At 39.8% G+C, this 26076-nt stretch overlaps 1 protein-coding gene across 1 annotated transcript in view; it reads left to right on the top strand.

Annotated features, from left to right (window-relative positions):
- Positions 1-26076, top strand: part of LOC133648986 (actin-binding LIM protein 3-like) — a 97767-nt gene that overhangs the window by 13541 nt on the left and 58150 nt on the right. The window contains 1 exon segment of the mRNA XM_062045623.1: positions 3430-3564. Within this exon segment, the coding sequence (XP_061901607.1) occupies positions 3430-3564 (135 nt within the window).

Below are 26076 nucleotides of genomic sequence, written 5' to 3'. Positions count from 1 at the left end.
GGCGTTCGGGTGGCATCCTGACCAGATGCCCGAACCATCTCATCTGGCTCCTCTCGATGTGGAGGAGCAGCGGCTTTACTTTGAGCTCCCCCCGGATGACAGAGCTTCTCACCCTATCTCTAAGGGAGAGCCCCGCCACCCGGGGGAGGAAACTCATTTCGGCCGCTTGTACTCGTGATCTTGTCCTTTCGGGCATAACCCAAAGCTCATGACCATAGGTGAGGATGGGAACGTAGATCGACCGGTAAATTGAGAGCTTTGCCTTACGGCTCAGCTCCTTCTTCATCGTATGGGCAGCTGTTTTCCGGCACCCGGACCTGAGGCCGAGGGTCTATGCCTTTTACCACCCCAGGCCCGGGGGGCCCTCCCGTTCATATGTCAGGACACACAGAAGTGAGCCAGGTCACCGAGCAGTCATCCAGGTCCGCCAGGCCACGCAAACCATTAGGAGCACGATAAATCGGGCAACGCAGGATCACGTGGTCGGCAGTCTGCTCCTCCGCGCCACACTCACACGTCGCGTTAGGTGCTAAGCCCCACTGGAACATGTTTGAGCTTCTTCACCACAATGGATCGATACAGCGTCCGCATTACTGAAGACGCCGCACCGATCCGCCTGTCGATCTCACGATCCACTCTTCCCTCACTCGTGAACAAGACTCCGAGGTACTTGAACTCCTCCACTTGGGGCAAGATCTCCTCCCCAACCCGGAGCTGGCACTCCACCCTTTTCCGGTCGAGAACCATGGACTCGGACTTGGAGGTGCTGATTCTCATCCCAGTCGCTTTACGCTCAGCTGCGAACTGATCCAGAGAGCTGAAGATCCTGGCCAGATGAAGCCATCAGGACCACATCATCTGCAAAAAGCAGAGACCTAATCCTGCAGCCACCAAACAATTAAACACTCACTGCACAATTGTATGTATAATGCTGATGAGTTTTTTTTTTTTTACAGATGCACCTTATCTCACCTTTTATCATTCTTGATTGTCATACACATGTAAAAATAAGCCTCTGTAGCTAGTAACACAGTGCAGTGGAACACTATACCATATACCCTATATTTTTTCTTCCTTTCACATTCTTCTCATAACACCCCATGTTAAAAGAAAACCATAAATAAGAACACCGATAGTTCGTCTTTTTTTTTTGTTCTTTCTTTTCTTAGTAAAAAAATGCCAGCAAAAGCGGCTAACAATACAAGTAATGGGGATTGGCTTACTCGTCCTATGCACTCTAACAAAAACCTCCAACACCGTTTTATATTCATGCTGTAAGTATTCTGTATATGTAATGTAGTAAAAGGCAATAATATTTACAGTATTTTGGTCATTTTAAACTTTACAGACATTTCTTTCCTGGACAAGTTGATTTCACAGACGCTGCGTCCGTCTACAACAACATTGAAAGCGGGTTCTGTTTGCTACCACTAGTCATGTCAGACTTTGCAAGAGATTTGGAGCATTAGTGCATTATTGCTAAACGTTTCATGGAAAAAAAAACATACCACAACAGTGACTGGGTTGTACTATATACCGGTACTAATAAAGTACCGCTGTGCTAATGACTTAAAAACAGTACTATAATGCTTCTGAAAAATACCGGTACTTTTTTTTACAGACATGGCGGCGCGCCGCCGTCAGGTCGTGACATTGCTCGTAATACAGGCAGAGGCGCATGTTCGGCAACTCATGCGTACGCATTACTTACAAGCAGACACAGTGTGAAGACATATGATGCAGAATGGATTTTGGCTTAAAAACAAATGATAAATGTGAAGCTATAAACGCTGAAGCTTTAAAACATTGCTCGCTAGCGGCTAATGTCCATCCGCAGTCGGCAGTGTTTTAGCTATTTCTAAACCACTAATCCTCATCTCCATGGCGACAAATAAACTTTGTTTCTTACAAATATCATCCCTGCAGAACGAGGAATAGCTAAACATGCTTCACTACACACCGTAAGAGGATACAATAGCTAACCGCTAACAGCAAGCGAGGTCTCCTCAACGTAAACAAATGGATAGATCTATACATGCATCGATTGTAACTATACCAAGTACAAAAGCCATTATTGACTAGATAATACAATGATTACGTCGATATTTTTTATTATTCCAAAATCTTTTGTAATTTTTTTTTATTATTTATGAAGTACGGAAATGTCCCTGGACACAGGAGAACTTTACTTATTACCATTGTATGATCCTGCAACTATTGGATTGATATCAAAATGTGTAGTATCACCTAAAACTAATGTAAAGTATCCAAACTACAAAGGAAAGAGTGCTTATATCATTTTAACAGAAGTGTAGATGAAACATGTTAAAACAGAAAGTAAGCAGATATTAACAGTAAATGAATGATTTAATTAATAATCAATTTTCTACCGCTTGTCCCTCATAATTTTGACAAAATAATAGAATGGGAAATGGCACAATATGTTACTGCATATGTCAGCAGCCATATTAAGAACCTTTGTTTCCTCACTACTAAAAGAGTAGTTATCGAGTATGTTCACTATCTTATTTTATGACAAAAATCTTCTTTGATTGCAATAATAAACATATGCTTAATGTGTCATAAGATTTTCTGTTAAAATAACGACAATAATATTTTTTTGTGGTCCCCTTTAATTAAAAAAGTATCGAAATACATTTTGGTATAAAATATTGGTATCAGGACAACTCTAGTATACGCACACATGTATATATACGCAAATAAATATGTATATGTATATATATATATATATATATACTGTATATATATATATATATATACTGTATATATATATATATATATATATATATATATATATAAGGTTGGTGACAACTGTTCTAGTATAAAGGGGTGACACATGATTTATAATTTAGCATTACATTTTCCAAACTCAGAGGCGATTCAGCAGCAGCAATAGCGGCTAAGTAGCTAGTTTACCTCTCTCACTAGTGGATGGAGGAACAGTGTAAGTGTCTCTGTGAGCAAGGCACTGTGTTACTACACTGGAAATGTTGTTCCTCGATTTTGGCTCTGACAATAACAAAGTAGCTATAGCTTGGTTAATATGCAGGTCTCTGCATGTTAATGGAGTGTAATTGGCAGTTTTTTTCAAGGGCTTCATAAGCAAAATAGATGACTCTCCATTACATGCATTGTCAGATGCCTTTTGCTAGAAGTTTTTCACTGTTTTGGACTAACAGAAAAGTGAAAGACGTGCTCTTTTCCTTTAAGGTTGGTCCTTGATTTGAAATAAGTGTTGCGAAAAACCCACATGCTCTAACACCACGTATAAGCAGTTAAACCAAGTTTTTTGCAGCATGAAATGCTAAATTAATATTTTTTGGTCTTGCAATTATAAATGTTGTCTATTTAAAAAAGCATAGGTTTAGGTATCATGTTCAGCAAAGGTACTCTTTCTATCCGCTACAGAGTACCACCGTGGCTCTACAGGAGATGAGCGAAGAGCTGGGCCAATTCGGTGTCAACGATGTCGGGAAGTGTGCAAAGGAGAGGTGGTTCGAGTTCAAGATACTCACTTTCATGTCAAGTGTTTCACCTGCACAGGTAAGACTTGACTTCTGAGTTGATCCATTACAACGGACTGCAATAATGGCTTTTGCTCATCATGGCATTTTAGTTCAAAAACTAATTCACAGCCTTACTCTTTCTACAAACAACATGTATTGACTGCCAAGAATAGTGGATCTCTTGTTTATTCATTTTAGTCCACATGCTGAGTGTTACAATTAGCCCATGGTGAGGATTGGAGCGGATCAGAGTTGCCTTGCAGGGGACTTAGACTCCTGCTAAGGTAGCTTGTAATACCACTGCCAACTCACAAGGGATTTTCCTTTGGTTGTATGCAGCGGCCTAATGACACTGTTTTACAGCTTTTTTCCTGTGACAAGGGAATAGCTGATCCAAAATAGCTTTACTGGTGGCATGCACATCTTCCTGTTGCTGAAGTAGTTGCATGTCTTCTTGAATCTATTGCTTTTCCTTGATATACTATAAAAAAAATTAATAAAATGTTTATATGTTATGCATTTTTCTTATAAAGTCAGGTACGTACGTTAAAAAAAAGTGGTGGGGAAAAAAAATACATCATGTCTTCCAAAATTATGCTTGTTTTTCATGAAATATTGTTAGTTTTGAAAAAGGACCAATTACTTTAATTTTAATCATTGTGTGGATAGGCTTGGGCTGATGGTCAATAAGTCAATTAACCTTACGATAAATGAAAATGAAGTCAGTTTGCTAGCCTCAATAATCGCCATGTGTATTTGTTGTTACGGGCTACAAGAGCAGCCACTCTTTTGCCTTGGCGTTTGCACTACGAATAAACGGTAGTAATAATAACTGCTGTAAAACTCCAGACGGTTAGTTAAATTGAAATAATCAAAAAAACGTGATTGATAACCACACGTTGATAAAATGAATGATAACATGTAAACAAGAGACATTAATGTATTTCCCCATTAAGAAACACCATTCCCCAATCTAAACTTGTAAAAACACATTACTGTCTAAACGACAGAGCTACAGTGTTCACGTTCAAACATAAAAGCTGTGCTGTTTTTGCACAAAGTTATCAATATAAACTCCACAGTGTCAAGTTGAAACAGACCAACATAATCCGTTCAACAGGAATTTAACTTACGTGACGTCACATAAACCGGAAATAAAACAACGGATCACCCAAATTACATTTTATAAAATGATACGAAAAAAGGTTTTAAAATGTAAACCTTGGAAGAATATAAACATATTCAAACACCCAAATAAAAATAATATGGCTCTTATGAAGCCAGAACAAAGAAAGTATATTGTGTGGCTATTTTTTTTTAGTTATAAAAAAAAATACAACTTGGTTAAACATTTTTAGCGTGTGGATAATTACTTTTATTACTTTTTTAACACAACAATATTAATAACTGTAATCATTTTGGTCACAAATATATTTGTATATATTTGAGGGTCCCCATCACATACTTAACAGAGAAATAACCTATTTTGTTGCTTTCCTGTTGTGATTTTTATTTAAGTGCAACATTTTCCCTACAGACATAGTGTGTATATTTTTTAATTTGTTTGTTTTATTTAACTTGTATTTCAAAAGTTTAAATTTCAATTACAATGTTAAAATATACAATAAATTCACTTTTATTGCATTTGAAAGGGTATACTTGCATTATTATTATGTATTATCATTACATCAGTGGTTATTTTGGTCTCAAAAAATAATAGCAATTATATCGTTTATCGGCAATAATTTGCAAGTCAATATATTGTCAAGCAGAATTTGTTATCGGCCCAGGCCGAGGTATGTAATTTAGTCGAGCAACTTATCCATTTCAAATAAATGAATGAATCAATCAAAGTGTATTTATACAGCCCTTAATCACAAATGCCTCAAAGGGCTGGACAAACCACAGCGATCCCACATAAGGGCAAGAAAAAACTCAACCCAATGAGAAACTTTGGAAGGGACCGCAGATGTTCCCATTTAAGACCCGTCACCCTGACCGCTGTGGTGATGAAGTCTTTTGAGCGCCTTTTGCTTTTACATCTCAAAGACATCACTGACCTCTTCCTGGACTCCCTACAGTTCGCCAACAGAGCCAGCAGCTCTGCTGATGATGCTGTCAACCTGGGCCTCCACGGCATCTTTAAGCATCTAGACTCAGCAAGAACCTACATTAGGATCCTGTTTGTGGATTTCTGCTTTCAATGCAATAATCCCGTCCCTGCTCCAGGACATGCTCAATTTCGCAGACGACACCACCCTCATTGGACTCATCTCTGGTGGGGATGAGTCTACCTACAGGTGGGATGCTGACCATCTAGTGATCTGGTGCAGCAAAAACAACATAGAGCTTAACGGTTCGAAGACAGTGGAGCTGGTTGTGGACTTTAGAAAAAGCGCAGCAGCCCCAAGCCCCATCATCATTGGTGACTCCACGGGGACTCATGTGGAGTCTTTCGTGGGTACCAACATTACCCAGGACCGCAAGTGGAGGAAGGAGCTGAACATCACCTCACTCATCAAGAATTGACAACAGAGAATGTACTTCCTGCGGCAGCTAAAGAGGTTCAACCTGCCAAAGACCATGATCGTGCACTTGTACATGGCCTTCATCGAGTCAACCCTCTGCATCTCCATCACAGTCATTTATGCGGCAACCAGAGCAAAAAACAAATGCAGGCTGAAACGAATTATCCGCTCTGCAGAGAAGGTGATTGGCTGCAACCTACCACCACTCCCTGACCTGAGCACCTCCAGGAACCTGAGGCTTGCAGGTACGATTGTGGCCGACTCCCTCACCCTGCACATGGACTGTTTGAGACTCTGCCCTCTGGAAGAGGCTGCGGTCCATCAAGACCAAAACCTCTCATTTCAAAAACCGTTTCTCCCCCCCTGCTGTCAGACTAAGCGTCCCTGCCCTTCATCACAGCAATGTGAAGGCTGAAACTGTTTGTTTTATGCATTAAAATGTTGCTGAATGGACTTTACATTTTTTCTCCCCTGTACTCCATGGCATCTTTTTTACATTTTGTGGTTTTTTTTGGAAATGTTTTATATTTGATATTTTTTAAATGATGTTTTATATATTGTCAATTTCTTCCTAAACTGTATTTTCTGTAAGTTCTGAGCTAGTTTTGGCTTTATTTTTCAGGTTAGCTGTTTTTGCACCAATACATCAAGACAAATTCTTTGTATGTGTAAATGTACTTGGCAATAAATACTAATTCTGATTCTAATTCTAAAAAGACCTTGTGACAGTCAAGTGTGAGTGCACGAGCAAATGAAAAATCAAAGAACTAAGAAATAGTATTTGTCATGGTGCTCTGAAGGCTGGGGCTGGAATGCTTAATTACAGTTCTACGTCTAAAACAAAGACACTTACTTTTTAGTCATGGGCAAATGATTTTGAATTAATGAGAAACTAAGGCTAGGAATTGCAGGGTAAATCAAAATACAAAATACAAAACCCAAAACCAGTAAAGTTGGCACGTTGTGTAAATTGTAAATAAAAACAGAATACAATGATTTGCAAATCCTTTTCAACTTATATTCAATTGAATAGACTACAAAGACAAGATATTTAGTGTTTCTAACTGAGAAACTTAATTTTTTTTTGCAAATAATCATTAACTTAGAATTTAATGGCAGCAATACTTTACTAAAAAGTTGGCAGAGGGGCATTTTTACCACTGTTTTACATGGCCTTTGCTTTTAACAACACTCAGTACACATTTGGGAACTGAGGAGACCAATTTTTTAAGGTTTTCAGGTGGAATTCTTTCCCAATTCTTGCTTGATGTACAGCTTAAGTGGTTCAACAGTCTGGGGTCTCCGTTGTTCTATTTTACGCTTCATAATGCGCCACACATTTTCAATGGGAGACAGGTCTGGACTACAGGCCGACCAGTGCAGGACCCGCACTCATTTACTACGAAGCCACACTGTTGTAACACGTGCAAAATGTGGCTTGGCATTGTCTTGCTGAAATATGCAGTTCTTTTCCTCTTTGGTCCGGAGGACACCATGTTCACAGTTTCCAAAAACTATTTTAAATGTGGACTCGTCAGATCACAGAACACTTTTCCACTTTGCATCAGTCCATCTTAGATGAGCTCGGACCCAGCGAAGCCAGCAGCGTTTTTGGGTGTTGTTGATAAATGATTTTGGCTTTTCATAATAGTTTTAACTTGCTGTTACAGATGTAGCGACGAACTGTAGTTACTGACAGTGGTTTTCTGAAGTGTTCCTGAGCCCATGTGGGGATATCCTTGACAGGCTGATGTCGGTTTTTGATGCATTACCGCCCGAAGGATTGAAGGTCACAGCCATTGCCGCTTACGTAGAGGGATTTCTCCAGATTCTCTGTACCTTTTGATGATGTTACGGACCTTAGATGGTGAAATCCTTAAATTCCTTAGCATTTCATGGAAGCTGTTTTTATACCCAATCACGGCACCCACCTGTTCCCAATTAGCCTGTTCACTTGTGAGATGTTCCAAATAAGTGTTTGATGAGCATTCCTCAACTTTCTCAGTCTTTTTTTGCCAATTGTGCCAGCTTTTCTGAAACATGTTGCAGGCATGAAATTCCAAATGAGCTAATATTTGCAAAAAATAACCAAAGTTTACCAGTTCGAACGTTAAGTATCTTGTCTTTGCAGCCTATTCATTTGAATATAGGTTGAAAAGGATTTGCAAATCATTGTATTCTGTTTTTATTTACGATTTACACAACATGTCAATTTCACTAGTTTTGTATAATTATATATAATACTTAAAACAATACAACTATCTAATATTGTGGGAAAACATAGAAACCTGTTGCTTTTTAAGCACACATAGAAATTAAAATATTCAGATAATTTACTATAAAAATAGTTTTTCCAATATAAGAATGCAATGTAAACAGCAGTTAATCTATGTATTCACATGTTGTATGTATAAAGGACCAAAATTATGCTACTTTTCAACAATTTTGAAGAAGTCTCAACAGTCTAACCATTTAGTTTGGAATTAGAGAGTTTCAAAGTGGTTTTAGTAAGCCCTACTGAGAACACACTGTTTTGTGTGCTTGTAGCTTTAATGCTAATGACTGTGTTTGACTGTGTTTGTCCACGTCTGTCTCTGACAGTGTGGGGAGAAACACTGTTACACACTGTATCTCTGCACTTGTCCAACGTGATAGATGCCATATATCAGCAATGACAATGTAGCATTCAAGAGTCGGATGTTTGATAGACGCTACAGTATGTAGTTACAATAAATAGTTACATACTGTAGTTCGATGATGGCCTCGCTGTCCAGCCAAAAACGTTGTATGCATTGAACGTCCGTTAGCCCCAGGATGTCCAAGCGTATTGCGCGCCGTGGTCATCTTGCTTTATGACAATGTCGCGCCCTGCTTCTCTCCCACTCAAACAGAGCCATATCCAGGTAAACAATGGCCATTTTGGTTGTTAATTCAGAGTGGCATGATGGTCATTTCAAACCTATTTCAATGGATGTTTGCAGATTTTTCCAATTGAAGCAGTTCAGTCAGAATAAATTTGATAGTCTTTTTGAGGTCGCTTGTTACCATTGTATTATGTGTGGTGTACACTGAATTCAAACTTAAAGTGCAATGTAATGTTTCACCATCCCGGGGCCCTAGAATTATTGCAGCCACAGAAGTGTGTAGGAGAAAAAGTACATAAGTGGACGGGTGAATACATGCCAAGCCACACATGACATGGAACGGACACATTTTCAGGTTGCTCCACCCACTTATGTCGAAGGGGAGAATCTCGAGTGCACACCTTTATTCACTTACACATACATATCGGTAGGATTTTATCGATACCGATACCAATATCGATATTCCTTATCAATACCAGTATTTATTGGTACTCTTATAGGTACTGTATATAATTGGTCTTAAAAAAGATGTAAAAATGTTTTAATTACCATGTTTATTAGCCGAAGAGGTTGTACACTACTAACATCATGTAACATCCCACTGCAGGGAAGTATTTTATCAACACCTGCTTTTTAAGTGTTAAACAAGTCAACTATGTTTGCAGTGAAAGGTACAATGCAGTTGTTATGTCAAAATCTTGTAAAGACCACACAGATCTGTGTTTCTAATAATTACAATTACACTCAGCTGGAAATAATACTTATATATGGCATTCATGTGCAGAACACAGACCTTTTAAAATATATATTATTTTAAATGTATAAACAATACAAATAATTTGCATGTTAGGTGGGTGTGCATTTAAGCAAGGTGTGTTTTGATATCAAGCAAACGCGGCACAATGGAGTGACATCAGATGGCAAGGCAAAAGACCTGTCAGCGGATGCTATCTTGCTTTAGAACAACTCTATAGATTATTATATTACTTCAACTTTTCACTTTTTTGAGTGGATTATTATTAGTCTGTAGTTTACTGGATCGCTAAGAGGACAGTTGATTAAGCACGTGACTCATGAGTAAAGCGTGTTCACTTCAAACTGACACTAACTCTATTAGCATGTGTGGCTTTAAGGGACTTTTGTGGAGGAAAACTTTTGTGTGGTGTTGCTTTCTTATTTGTAAAAATTCCAAGCTGATTATCAGAGCCTACTACCCGTGTCGTTTTTAGGTGTTGCAGCGGCAGCAAAGTGAATGTGTCATAATTATGGTGGTCAGCTGGATAAAAAAAAACAAAACAATCGCCGTATTATTTGTCCAGAATCTTAACGGTCCTCCTGGACCTACCCAATTAGGAACTGGTACCAAAAAATATTGGTACTCAATATACAGTACATCCCTACTTACGCGCATGGGCTTAAGTGTGCAACTGCACTTGAATTTATGAGTTGTTTTTTCCCCTTGGCCTCAGTCTGGACCCCCTCTCCAGGAGCCCAGGCTTTTTTTTTCTCCCCCCCCCTCCCATTGTTTACCTGTATCTCACCTTTTTTGTAAGGGGTTCCAGAAGTTGGCAGACCCGTCAGCGATCCTGTTCTGTCTCCGTGTAATGTTTGTCTGATCTTGAATGGGATTGTGCTGAAAATTTGAATTTCCTCTCAGGGATTAATAAAGTATTTCTGATTCTGATTTTGGTAAGATTACTGTATATTAAAGGTGTAAAGGTATAAATGTATCATTAATCTCATGCTGAAACTTGTCTTTTAGCTCATCTAAGAAATAACAGTTTATCGGGTATGAGTTATCCAGAGCACCATTTACTGTCACTCAGAAACATTATGTTTTCACGCATCGTTTGTTTCTGCCTTCTCATAAATTTTTAGTCTGTGTCACAAAATAGATGCGCACTCCAGAGAGCATATTGTTGAAATCATTGTAGTTTCTGTTTCGGTGATGAATGTCAGCTGCAGTTTGTATGACTATCTTTTGTCTTGTACAACAGCATGACGTCATCCCATCGGATACATGGGAACACGTTCCCCTGTTGTAGCTGTCACAAGCGCACAAATGATGCTTGTGTGCATTTGAACGCACATGAACCCCTCACTGTGGTTGTTAAGGGTTGCCGTGGTAACCATGTGATGGGGCACCCGCGCCCTGGTTGGTGGATATTCTCAGCATCTCTATGATGCTATTAACCAATGGCAGAGTGCCATTTCATGCCCCAGAGAAAAGGGTTGGTGAATGCAGGAAGAGAGCACAGAAGAGAGGGGGATAGGGGTGAGGTTGTTTGTGGTGCCTGAACATTACATCACAACTTTGGTCTAATATCAAGTAGATTTATAAAGCTTCCACTCCTCTACTGGAGCAGACTTTATTCAAATCAGAATTACAATAATAGCCAACGTTCACAAATGAGCCTTCCCATGTTCCAGAGAACTCTCCCCATCCCAGTGAGGCAATGGGGCATTATTTTGTGGCCAGACTATTCCACATCCCTGGCTATAATGTGCTCTCCGATGTGGGCCCCTGCAAAGCCAGCAGTTTTCCACAGCTTTTATTGTTCCATCGTCTGACTCCCCGTCACACACAAATGTGCTGCGTGTTCTTTTGAACTTTCTAAACTCCATCAAGGCTCCATGCGCTGTGCTGGTGCTATTGTGTGCTTTTGTTTGGATTAGTACTACTTCTACGGCAACTGGCTGAACGTAGAGACTTAATTTTTTAAGATTAGACTTTGTTTTTCAAGCTAATTTGCTTTGCCACCATGCTCTTCAGTGTTTCTTTATTGTGCTTTCACTCTTTACTACTGACTGCCACTCAAGCATGAAATCAATTTCTCATCATGGGACAAGATGACATTGGAATGCTGTGTCTGTGTGTGGAGACAAAGGGCTAATACCGTTTCACCACGGTGACAATCCTCTGTCAGCCGATAATGGTCTCCTGTGTCGGATGTTTTTATGAACTGGAAATGGGTGTGTTTAACATTTGATTCAACCATTCAACCATTGATTACACATTTACTGATCCTGACCAGTAGTATGTGTGCCTTTGTTATGTCTGTGTTACTGTGAAACTATGACGGATATTTCATGTTTTCCTCATCCCCCTTCATCCTTTTCCTATATTCCTATTCAAAATGAGCTCAAAAGGGCTGACTGTGCCCTCCCGAATGGATCATGAACATACAGTCAGATACAGAAGTATTTGGACAATGGTGATTTTTTTTTTTTATACAGTATACTGTACCTCCACAATGTATTTGTTTTGTTTCAACAGACTAACAATGAAGTGTAGACTTCCAGCTAATTAATTGAAAAAGTGTCTCCAAAGTACTTGGACGAAGTGACTTAATTGTACTATACAATACAAATGTGTTGCAAATAATGAAGGGCTCCAGACGAGACCTGGTCAGATTAAAATAATTTTGCTGGACGATTTATTGTCCCACAAATTATTGCCGATAAACAATATTATTGTCAGTATTCATTTGAGACCAAACAAAGCACTAATATGATCATAATATATAATAATAATGCAAATAACCCTTTTAAATGCAATAAACGTGTATTTCTTATTAATCATTTTTACCAGTTTAGTAGGAAGTTTAATAACTTTTTATTATCCTAATAAGTAATAAAACAAATACAATAAATTGTCTTTTAATTTCTGTTAGCAAAAATAAACATTGCATATCTTAAGAAGCATTTTTCCCCATTTGGAAAAAACATAGTCGGGTGGGTTTTTTATTTTTATTTTTATTTTTTACATTTTTGGCATACTTACTCATTATCCCTGTTGATGGGCTCGTCTTGCTCATTTAGTTTGAAGCTAAAATATTCCCACACATTTGGCTTTGCAATCAACTTTTTTTCCGTAAGTGCGTCAACTAGCCCCCCGCATTTACCCACAGACACAAATATAGTGGACGAATGACAAAAGAGTTCACTCTGTCCATTTAATTCTGCCATTGAACAAACATGCTATACTGCTGAGAGCGATGCACAGAGTGAACCCTCTACACCCTGTTTGAAAGTTAGAGACAAAGTAAACAAACACATGGTGATTTATCAATGGAGGAAAATCATCAAGTTTTTTCATCATTCGTTTGAATTGGCTTGTCGGCCAAGGCCTACTCCAGACTTTGATACACTCCTGAAAATTAAAATATTCTGCATATGTTGCCTGCTAAAACTAGATAATGTCTACAAGATATTTGCATAATTGGCCAAGATGCATGTCTTTGTAATTTTATGAACACAGACATTCATCAATAATAGGAAGAGCAAAATACATTTGCTTAGAGGTATAAAGTAACTTTCTTTTGCCGCTAATTATTTTTGTCTTGTCACTAAATTTGAGTGTTTCTGGATGATGCAGGTGGGCCACAAAAGTTCTCGCTGCTGGTTGCGAAGAGTGTTATGTGCTTTAATTTTTGTCTCTAAAAGTCCACAATAACACCAGAAAAAGTTGCTGGATGCGTCTGTCTTTTGAACACCTGTATTTAGAGCAAGCGTGGCCCGCGGGCCAATTTTGGTCTGCTGAGTTGTTTCATTTAGGCTGCCAAAAGGTGGCTTCCTAAATTGAATACATATTCCTACTGAACTCTTTCAAGCTCACACACTTATTGATGACATGTCCGCAAGGCTAACTCGTTGCCATTTGTCAAACAGGACAATCTCCAGTACCTTATATGTGGCGGTATGAGGCTAAGCTCCTCACGCATGATGCTGCTGTATGATTATATTTGCTGTGTTTGCCCCAGTCCATTGGCACATTTTCACTTTGGCCCTTGGAATCAAAAAGTTTGAGCACCCCTGATCTAGAGAGATCTGAATACTCACTAAATAAAGCTGCTAAGTTGGCAACACTGATTGATCCCTCCTGCTTTGTCTTTTTAGGACAGATTTTCACTGGATGTGTAATGGTTCACGCCGTTGACATGATAGATACATAGGTGCTGTTTCTGTTTCAAAGAGGCATAGCCTGGGACAGCTATTTTGAGGGCCTGTGTGAACTCTGACCTGACATTAGGGTGGGAGAAGCAGGAGAATGGTTAGCGAGAGTTTGAAGAGAAATGTGTGTGTGTGTGCATTGCTGGCCAAAAGTGTTGTTACTGCTGTGTTGTCGCTTTGTACAATTACAAAAATAAAGTCAGTGCGCATTACAAACCCTGCTGCTAGGTATTAACAAATGGCATAGCAAGGAGACGTTCCACAGCAGTGCCGTTACGCAGTAGAGTATGGGGTTATTCTCTGGCAGACCAGATGTGTATAAAGTGACGTTATGATGTATACAGCCACCTATTGTACAGAGTTTACCGATGCCCGACATTTACAGACAGTCATATTGTGCACTCATGAGTGGTGAACAGGTCGCCACAAATAAATGATTGTATGGGAAACACTGCATATGCATTTAAAGGCCTACTGAAATGAATTTTGTTTATTTAAACGGGGATAGCAGATCCATTCTATGTGTCATACTTGATCATTTCACGATATTGCCATATTTTTGCTGAAAGGATTTAGTAGAGAACATCGACGATAAAGTTCGCAACTTTTGGTCGCTGATAAAAAAAGCCTTGCCTGTATCGGAAGTAGCGCGACGTCACAAGTTGAAAGGCTCCTCACATTTCCCCATTGTTTACAATGCAGCGAGAGCGATTCGGACAGAGAAAGCGACGATTACCCCATTAATTTGAGCAAGGATGAACGATTTGTGGATGAGGAACGAGAGAGTGAAGGACTAGAGTGTAGTGCAGGACGTATCTTTTTTCGCTCTGACCGTAACTTAGGTACAAGGGTTCATTGGATTCCACACTTTCTCATTTTTCTATTGTGGATCACGGATTTATATTTTAAACCACCTCAAATACTATATCCTCTTGAAAATGAGAGTCGAGAACGTGAAATGGACATTTACAGTGACTTTTATCTCCACGACAATACATCCGCGAAGCTCTTTAGCTACGAAGCTAACGTGATAGCACATCGGGCTTAAATGCAGATTGAAACAAAAGAAATAAACCCCTGACTGGAAGGATAGACAGAAAATCAACAATACTATTAAACCATGGACATGTAAATACACGGTTAATGCTTTCCAGGCTGGCGATGCTTAACAATGCTGTTGCTAACGACGCCATTGAAGCTAACTTAGCAACGGGACCTCTACAGAGCTATGCTAAAAACATTAGCTTTCCACCTACGCCAGCCCTCATCTGCTCATCAACACCCGGGCTCACCTGCGTTCCAGCGATCGACGGAGCGACGATCATAGATGCGGTCGGCGGCCCGGAGACGGAGGAAGTCAAGGTGAGGTCGGCGGCTAGCGTGTCTGCTATCCATCTCAAAGTCGTCCTGGTTGTGTTGCTGTAGTCTCGTTTCAACTGCGGTAATTCATACCACTCTTCATTATGGCGTGTGGGAGCAATAGATCATAAGGTCAAGACAGAAATCTGTGAAAAATGCAGAATATTGATGTGACATTATTCCAAAGCTGTGCATAGACTCTGTTTTGAAGCCTCCATGGCACCTCCCACTGTTGTGTCAGGTTTGGTAGATGATGTGTTGGTGAATTACCGTCAGACTGGCTCACTGGTTCATTCTGGCACAATGACAATGTTCACAGTTTTGTTGTAATCACCATAAGAAACTGCATAAAAGGCTTATATCAATAGTGCATCCGCATAAATACCCACATATTCTAATGTGCATTTACTCTACCCTCTATGTATGATGTGAATGTAAGCAAATGCTCACAAATAAATGAAAAACTGCATGGAGGGAAAAGCAGTTTTGATAAATACTTGACTGCTCTGCTTATGTTGAATTTATGTCTGGCATTCTTGGCAGAACTCCTCTGCTGCTCTAAATTGCCTCATTTTGCAGATATTTTTTTAGTTGGTTAAACCTCCCTTAAAACACTATTAACCCCATCACTCAACCTGTGCATTTATACCATCCGTCTGTGCTGCTTCTACGCTGTCTAAAAGACAAAGTCAGCAGACAAAAACAAAAAAGAGACCACAAAAAGAACTACAGAGAGACACGTTGCTCAGAAAAAAAACAAACTGAGGGGGGGTTTACATTGAAGGGTAGCTTCCTGTAGCTATAGCAACCGCTGGTACGCTAGTCCAATCACCACGCCAATGTCTGGTTGCTAGGGAAAGAAGAGAGTGCAGGAGGCAATGGGACTTCTCCCCGACGGCTCTCCAGGATGCTGCGTACATGATAGATTATTTCTGTGCTTTTCTGTGTCGAGCATCACTGTATTACAGCATTTTCACACTCTAATGCCTCGCTTATTGTATTTAAATATGTATATGTGTTGAACTGTGTGTGTGCAAGACAAGGTAGGGCTTAAAAACCAATCCTGCTGTGTTAGACGAATACACACACTTTCCTCTCTGCATACAGATATGACCTCACTTTAACGCGTCTAACAAGGTTGTTAATCCTTCGCAATATACTGTATTGGTATTCTCATTCATGCGTATTTCCAATTTAACCAAGGTTGAAAGTTCTTAGATGGCAGGCTGGTTTAAAAAAGACTCCACTGGGCAACCATCTGTCTTGATTCAAAAACTGTTGCCAAGTGCAAAATGAGAGAAGTCATTCATGCACAGTCTTTCTCTACTATGGTGTTAAACTGTCAGCCGCCACCCCTTCTTGTCTTTGTCAACATCATCTTAGTCCCTGTTTGTTTGTGTGCAACTGTTTCATATATCAAGCTACAATTGTTTGTGATGGGAAGATTGGTTTCCAAATGTTCTGATTTTGTGACAGTTAAATGTTCTGACTTTGTGACAGTAAAGTAATAAAGATAGATTGGGGCGGTATAGCTCGGTTGGTAGAGTGGCCGTGCCAGCAACTTGAGGGTTCCAGGTTCGATCCCCGCTTCCGCCATCCTAGTCACTGCCGTTGTGTCCTTGGGCAAGACACTTTACCCACCTGTTCCCAGTGCCACCCACACTGGTATAAAAATGTAACTTAGATAATGGGTTTCACTATGTAAAGCGCTTTGAGTCACTAGAGAAAAGCGCTATATAAATATAATTCACTTCACTTCAAAACATGCTCAAACTATTATGTAGATCAGTGTTAATCAACCTTTTTTAGTGAAGTAAACCAGGAGGAAATCTTGTGGCTTGCAGGCCGAACAGAAAAATAATTTGAATATTTAAATAACATATGGTGGTACCAGAGTTAGTGCGTGTGCCTCACAGTACCAAGGTCCTGGGTTCCATCCCCGGACTCCGGGTCTTTATGTGTGGAGTTCGCATGTTCTCCCCGTGACTGCGTGGGTTCCCTGCAGGTACGCCGGCTTCCTCACACCTCCAAAGACATGAACCTGGAGATAGGTTGATCGGTAACGCTAATTTGGCCCTAGTGTGTGAATGTGAGTGTGAGTGTTGTCTGTCTATCTGTGTTGGCCCTGTGATGAGGGACGGCGACTTGTCCAGGGTGTACCCCGCCTTCCGCCCGATTGTAGCTGAGATAGGCACCAGCACCCCCCACGATCCAGAGAGGGACAAGCGGTAGAAAATGGATTTATCACTAAGTAATAAGTTAACCAATATGAAATAAAATCCACAACAAATAGTCATGATTGTCACAATAAAATCAGCAGCCCTACGGATCACAGAGTAAGCTCAAAGAGAAAATGGCAAGATTGTACGCTACTTTAGGGACCCTATTCGCTCATGTGCCTAAGTGAAAAAAGGTTTGCAACTGTGCAGATTCTGGCTTCGCAGCATTCTCAACCCCCCTGACGAACCAGACGATTTTTTTGCGCTAAATGAGGCATCTCCTCCTAACTATACCAATGCACATGTTGCCCGACCTCTTAAAAGGGGAGGGGGTGTCGCACTAATATACAATGAAAACTATAATTTTACACCTAACCTAAATAATAAATATAACTCGTTTGAGGTGCTCACTCTCCACCTGGCTGTTATCTACCGCCCCCCTGGGCCCTATTCGGACTTCATCAGTGAATTCTCAGAGTTTGTTGCTGATCTAGTGACGCACGCCGACAATATAATCATAATGGGGGACTTTAATATCCATATGAATACCCCATCGGACCCTCCATGCGTGGCGCTCCAGACTATAATTGATAGCTGTGGTCTTACACAAATAATAAATGAACCCACGCATCGCAACGGTAATACGATAGATCTAGTGCTTGTCAGGGGTGTCACCACCTCTAAAGTTACGATACTCCCGTACACTAAAGTAATGTCCGATCATTACCTTATAAAATTCGAAGTTCTGACTCATTGTCAACAAACTAATAATAATAATAATAACTACTATAGCAGCCGCAACATTAATGCTGCCACAACGACGACTCTTACTGACCTACTGCCTTCGGTAATGGCACCATTCCCAAATTATGTGGGCTATATTGATAACCTCACTAACAACTTTAATGACGCCCTGCGCGACACCATTGATATTGTAGCACCGCTAAAGCTAAAAAGGGCCCCTAAAAGACGTACCCCATGGTTTACAGAAGAAACTAAAGCCCAGAAATTATCATGTAGAAAGCTGGAACGCAAATTGCGTGCGACTAAACTTGAGGTTTTCCATCAAGCATGGTGTGATAGTTTAATAACTTATAAACGCATGCTTACCTCAGCTAAAGCTAAATATTACTCAAATCTCATCCACCTCAACAAAAATTATCCTAAATTTTTGTTTAGTACAGTAGCATCGCTAACCCAACAAGGGACTCCTCCCAGTAGCTCCACCCACTCAGCAGATGACTTTATGAATTTATTTAATAAGAAAATTGAAGTCATTAGAAAAGAGATTAAAGACAATGCATCTCAGCTACAACTGGGTTCTATTAACACAAATACGACTGTATATACGACGGATACCGCCCTCCAAAATAGTTTCTCTCTCTTTGATGAAATAACATTAGAGGAATTGTCAAAATGTGTAAATGGGACAAAACAAACAACATGTTTACTTGATCCAATTCCTGGGAAACTTATCAAGGAGCTTTTTGTATTATTAGGTCCATCAGTGTTAAATATTATAAACTTATCACTTTCCTCTGGCACTGTTCCCCTAGCATTCAAAAAAGCTTGCGGTCCTCTCCAAGGTTTCTCATAGTCATTCACATTGACTTCCCATTGGGTTGAGTTTTGTCTTGCCCTGATGTGGGATCTGAGCCGAGGATGTCATTGTGGCTTGCACAGCCCTTTGAGACACTTGTGATTTAGGGCTATATAAATAAACATTGATTGATTGATTGATTGATTGATTGAAGTCTGTCACTGCGCGCCTTCATCCATGATGCGCATTTTGGGTGGATTAAGCCTTAAATGTGGCCGTTCCCTGTCAAATCTGGTCGGAAGCACACCTACTTTCTCTCTTCTGTGACTTTGAGGCTGGAATAGGTCCAGTGCCCCAAGAAGGTGGAATATTATATTGCACGTACGTACAGTTTGGGTGGAGTGTACATCACACATATTAAAATTATCAAATACAATTCCAGAAAACTATCAAATCGATTTTGCTCGCTTCAATTGAGACACCTGTAAACATCTATTGAGATGAGAATAAAAGCACCATAATGCCACTCTGTATTAACTATCAAAAATGTAAATGCATATTGTTGGGTCGTAAGTGCAACCACAGCGGAATGGGACACATGTACATTTCTGCCGTGTTTGAACATCCTAGAAGTTCATTACATACGATCGTGATCATTGACCCTGACTATTTAATAGAAAATACATATACCGTATAGAGTGCAAAGGTATTTAAGCCACACCCACCCAAATTTGGAAGAAATAATAATGTTTACATATATTAGTTGCACCAGGCTACAAGCGGCAGATATGTACTGGTACAAAAGGTTTTGTAAATGTTTATTTGCAAACCTTAAATGTTTCCAAATGGTGCCTGTAACACGGCAGTAAAACAAACAAAATCAAACAAAACAGACGCACGTTTACGTTATAAGCACTACCTGGATAACTACAGTTTTTTCAAATTGAAAGTGTTATCGTTTTCATGGATTTTAATGAGATTTACGAGTGTTAGTAAAACTCCACACACTACACTTTTCTCGCTATTGGAAAATAAGGCGCTACGACATAATCCGCCTCATTAATAATGAGCCTGCCTTCATTCCAGATTTACACACTTTTGCCTCACTTACGCAGGGTGAGCTTTTCCGCAGGCTGAATGGGAGAATTCGGATGAAAGGAACATCCGTAACTTCAAGCATGTAGAAAAACACTTAAGAGCAAACAGGAGAATATGGCTTTAGGTGCATATATCCACTGTTTAAATGCATACATTATTCAAAATTGAGTATACATTACTGACAATACAAAACCCAAAACCAGTGAAGTTGCCATGTTGTGTAATTCATAAACAAAAACAGAATACAATGATTTGCCAATCCTTTTCAATTTATATTCAATTGAATAGACTGCAAAGGCAAGATATTTAATGTTCGAACTGAGAAACTGAATTTTCTTTTGCAAATAATCATCAACTTAGTGGCAGCAACACATTGCAAATACGGTGGCACAGTGGCATTCTTATCACTGTGTTACATGGCCTTTCCTTTTAACAACACTCAGTAAACGTTTGGGAACTGAGGAGACCAATTTTTGAAGCTTTTCAGGTGGAATTATTTCCCATTCTTGCTTGATGTACAGCTTAAGTTGTTCAACAGTCCGGGGTCTCCGTTGTGGTATTTTAGGCTTCATATTGCACCACTTATTTTCAATGAGAGACAGGTCTGGACTACAGGCAGGTCAGTCTAGTACCCGCACTCTTTTACTATGAAGCCACACTGTTGTAACAAGTGGCTTGGCATTGTCTTGCTAAAATAAACAGGGGCGTCCATGATAAGCTGCTTTTATACCCAATTATGGCACCCACATGTTCCAAATAAGTGTTTGATGAGCATTCCTCAACTTTCTCAGTCTTTTTTGCCACTTGTGCCAGCTATTTTGAAACATGTTGCAGGTATCAACTATTTGTGAAAAATAACAGTTTTCCAGTTCGAACGTTAAGTATCTTGTCTTTGCAGTCTATTCAATTGAATATAGGTTGAAAATGATTTTCAAATCATTGCATTCTGTTTTTATTTACGAGTTACACAACGTGCCAACTTCACTGGATTTAGGGTTTGTACATCATTGCTACACAATTGTGGTAGTGTTAAACTACCGTTGGTGTTTGCTTGTTAATTATACATGCAAGAGTCTTTGTGCAAAATTAAGTTACTTAGGAGACATTACTTGCACAATATCACCTTCAAGCACTTGTTACAGGTTTTTGATTTGATTTGATTTTTATTAAGGATCCCCATTAGCTGGTTGCCTCAACAACCCACTAGTCTTCCTGGGGTCCACAATTCAATACAATTACAAGTAAAAGCATATAATTATAACTACACAATACAGAAAAAAATAAAAGCATCAATAAAAAACAAGCAAACAATTTACAGTCACAGAATAATAATTACCATATAAATATAACTACACAATATAAAACCAAACAAATCATCAATGAGCAAACTAATTTAAAAACTCAGATAAAATATTACTCTCTTTTTAAAAACCTGTTTACTTTCAATGCTGGTGAGAATTCGAGGCAGGTTATTCCACAGCGATAAAGATCCATAAATAAAAGATTTCCGCAAAGCATTCTTCCTGGGACGAGGGAGTACAAAATGCCCCTCACTGGATGCCCTGGTATTGTGATTATGTATAGTGCTACTGTGAACTATTTGGGCCATGAGAAAAGCAGGAGTTTTACTACCGGTTACTGATTTGAACAATATAAGAGTATTAGCCAACAACCTGTTCTGCACTGTTAGCCAGGAAAGAGAAGCATGCATTTGGTTCACATTGGTTCTTAGTGAACAACCAAGAACCAGCCTTGCTGCCCTATTCTGGACAATCTGGAGCTTACTGATCTCACCACTTGCAGCAGACGCCCAGGCTGTAGAACAATAGTCAATATGACACAAGACTAAACTCTTAACAATTTGACAAAGAAGAGGTGGATCAGCAAAAGCAGCACATTTCCTGGAAATACCAACAGCCCTTCCCATCTTTGTAACTATATCACTGATATGATTTGACCAGGATAGAGTGCAGTCCAGCATCACTCCAAGGAGCTTGGCACTTCTGACCTGTTGAACTGTTGAAATACCTAGCCTCAAATCCAACTTTGGGTCACAAGATAACCCTTGCCTAGTCCCCAATATAATACTTTTTGTTTTTGAGGTGTTAAGGACAAGTCTGTTACATACTGTCCAGTCATGCACAGCTTTTTTCCTCACGCAATACTACATTCAGTACACTGCATGATGGTGCAGCATGATATAAGGTTGCATCATCAGCATAAAGAACCAATCTTGCACGCCCGGTAGCCCAAGGTAAATCATTGGTGAATATAGAAAAAAGTAAAGGTCCTAGGCAACTTCCCTGTGGAACACCACAATCCAAACTTCTGCTATTAGACAAGCTGCCATTAAGATACACCTGTTGTGATCTTGAGGACAAATAACTCTGTATCCACATTAAACTTGAAGTATTAAAACCATAACATTTAAGTTTCTCAATTAAAAGAGAGTGGTCAATCACGTCAAATGCAGCACTAAAATCTAACAGGACAGCTCCAACCAACATAGAATTATCTATAGCATTAAGCCAATCGTCCGTCATTTGTATAAGAGCCATGGACGTAGAGTGGCCCGTTCTATATGCATGTTGAGAATCAGTTGCTAGCCCATTTGATTGAAAGTAAGCTTGAATTTGTGCATACACACATTTCTCCAGTATTTTACATAACCCAGGTAGGATGCTTATTGGTCTAGAATTGCCCTCATTGAAAGCCAATTTGGTATCCTTATGTAGAGGAGTAACCTTAGCCACCTTCCATATCTTTGGACACAGGCCCACTTGTAAACATTTATTAAAAATATGACAAACAGGCACTGATATGATACCAGCAGTCATTTTCAGTAATTTACTATCCAGGTTGTCTACACCAGCTACTTTGTTGTCCGGAAGAGAGTGTAGTAACCTCTCAACCTCACTGACTTCAACCTGATGAAAATTGAATTCACAGTCCTTATTATCCATTATAATATTCCTAATGAGGTCAGCTGATTTGTTGTTGTTGGATATATGCATACCATGCCTTAATTGAGATACCTTGTCAACATAATAGTTATTAAAATGATTGGCAATGTCACATGGCTTAGTGAGTACCAACCCATTTGATTCCACAAAAGGTGTACACACATTGTTCTTTCTACCCATGATTTCATTTAAAACATTCCATAAGTTTTTGCTATCATATCTCACATCATATAACCTCTGTTTGTAATATTCCCTTTTTTTCAGTTTCTTTAACTTTGTGACCTGGTTTCTTAAGGAACAGTACTTATGCCTGTCATCAATTAAACCTGAGTTGACGGAGGCTTTTTTAGCCATGTCTCTTTCAGTCATTAAACTTCTAAGTCCATTATCAATCCATGGGGCAGACTTAGTTTTGACAGAAAACTTCTTCAAAGGGGCATGCTTGTCCACAACACTCATGTACATTAACATAAATAAGTCCAGTGCAGCCTCAGGGTCTTCCTCACTGCACACCTCGTTCCAATTTAAACAGGATATTTCATCAATAAAACATTATTCATCAAATCTCTTATAAGACCTTGTAAAAATAATTTTTGCTTTAGGTTTAGGAACCCTTGTCTTTCTAGTTACAGCTATTATATTGTGGTCAGTAAAACCTACAGGAACCGAGACTGCTTTGGAGCATTGGTCCGGAACATTTGTATAAATATGATCAATGCATGTAGCTATAATAATACCATCACTATTACTACCTATTCTCGTGGGAGGGGCAACAATTTGGGACAGATTGCAAGCATTTAAAATGGATAGTAACTTATTTTTGTTTGTACACCCCTGTTCCAGCCAGTCAACATTCATATCACCCAGTAAATAGATTTCTCTATTCTCATCTGATATCCTGTCAAACATCTCACATAACTCCTTCAGATACAGAGCATCAGCACTAGGAGGCCTATAGAAACAGCATACTAGAATTTGTTTCAAATAAGGCAGATAGACCTGCACACAAATAGCTTCAATACTCTCCCTCATCAAATCATTGCACACTTTGATAGATAAATGATTCTGAACATAAATAGCCACCCCACCCCCAAACCTGTTCCTATCTTTCCTAAAAATTGAGAGCCCCTCAATGGCTACAATTGAATCAGAAAAGGAATCATCAAGGTGGGTCTCAGAAATGGCAAAGATATTAATAAAATTATCTTTGATAATACACTCTACTTCCTGATACTTATTACGCAGGCTGCATACATTCACGTGAGCTAACACCAGGCCCCTATAAAGGTCCAGCTTAGTGCAGGACATAACAGTACTGGAAGTAGTCATGACACAGGCCAAACCAAGATACTAAAAACACCCACGAATGCCCATTCTAAAAAAGCCAGGGGGTAACCTTTGGGTCCCGATACAGCTGTCCATTTATGTACAGCCTATCCACTGTTAGTGCCACTCTCTTGTTCTGGGCTCGGTTCTCTCTCATGATCGGTGACAGTTTCTTTCTCCTATCGTTGATCTCAGCCGGGAAGTGGTCATTTAACCAGAGAGAGGTCCCTTTCAGCTCCTTTCCTCGGCTTTTCACCAACTCTTTGTGCTTAAAATGCTCAAAACGAGCTATTATGGGACGGACTTTATTGTCCACAGGTCTGCCCATTCTGTGCACTCTGGAAAAAGTTATGTCTCTTACCACCTCCGGGGAGAGCTTGAGCTTATCCGACATTAACTCTCTTACAGATTTTTCCGGATCGGCGTTGCCCTCTCGGATCCCCGAGAAAATGAGATTGTCTCTCATGTCCCTGCACTGTATATCCAACAGCGTGTCTTTAATGCGCCTATAGTCCGCGGTAAAAAAGTCAGTAGATCTCTGCATGTCAGTCATCGCACCTCTCAGAAAGACATTATCCTTTCTTAGATCCTCAATCTCCTTCTGACTGAATTCCAGGCTACTTCTCAAGTCACGGATGTCCTGCTGTAGTGCATCCAGAATATCCAGCTAGCTCAATCTCGCGTTGATCGATTCCAATACGGATGCGTCCACCTCCATGCTACCACCTGGCTCACCTCCGCTATCGGTCGAGCCACGCTGGGATCGGTGTCTCCTGGCTGGTTGTTTGACTTTACACGCAGCCCCACCAGACACCTCCTTCTTGTCACTCTTTTTGTTGGTCATCTCAACTGTGACTGTCCAAAAACCTGGTATTCAACCGTGCGATCGTTAAAATGCCAAGCTCAAGGCGAGCTGGAGGTTAGCGACTGGCTAGCTAGCCACCTGGCTAAAAACAATCCAGGCTAGCTAGCGGTCGGTGAAGTTTTTAAACAAACAAGGACACCTTGATCACTTTAGAATTGTCCATAAGGTGTCCATAAAAGTATCCAGAATAGGTATCAAAAATAAAATATGGTATATTTGCGACCTAAAATTGGATACAAACGCCAATTTCTGCTCGCGGCAATGGAGAAGTTGACACTTGGGCTTCACTAACCTGACTCTCGCCAGATATATATAATGGTATCACAAGAGGCTGCAAAATAGATCATAATATATCTTAGCTCTATCGCCCTTCTTTGGCAGGGTCCCCACTTTGCTGTGGCAAATGGTGTGTCCGTTGTAGCAATGCTCTGCTGACTCATCACCTGCAGAAATCACGTCCTTTGCCATTAAAGCTTAGCCAAGGTTACTGAGTGCATCGTTTGAGGTGAAGTACAACCAAACTTTTTACGGCATTTAATCATGAGCATTTTATATGAACACATATTGTCGTCTGTGCAGGTGAAAAAATCATGTCAAGTGTCGTACTGTCACAACAGATCCCATCGTTTTTGTCTCATGTCGGTGTTCAATTAATAGTTGTCAATGTAGTGGCACAAAAATTAGCACCACTATCTTTTTTGTTTTACGGTCTGGTTACTATTGTTTCCGTCGGCACTAGGGCTAAACGACTATTTTAATAATCATCTTATCATCAACAAGCTCAATTATTAGTCACCTAGTGGGATTATGAAGCTTTTCATTTGCTCAAATTTG

This window comes from Entelurus aequoreus, linkage group LG04, assembly GCF_033978785.1.
Source record: "Entelurus aequoreus isolate RoL-2023_Sb linkage group LG04, RoL_Eaeq_v1.1, whole genome shotgun sequence".
In the NCBI taxonomy this organism is placed as follows: Eukaryota; Metazoa; Chordata; class Actinopteri; order Syngnathiformes; family Syngnathidae; genus Entelurus; species Entelurus aequoreus.
Note: the sequence above shows the minus strand (reverse complement) of the source record. Positions and strands in the feature narration are given on the sequence as shown.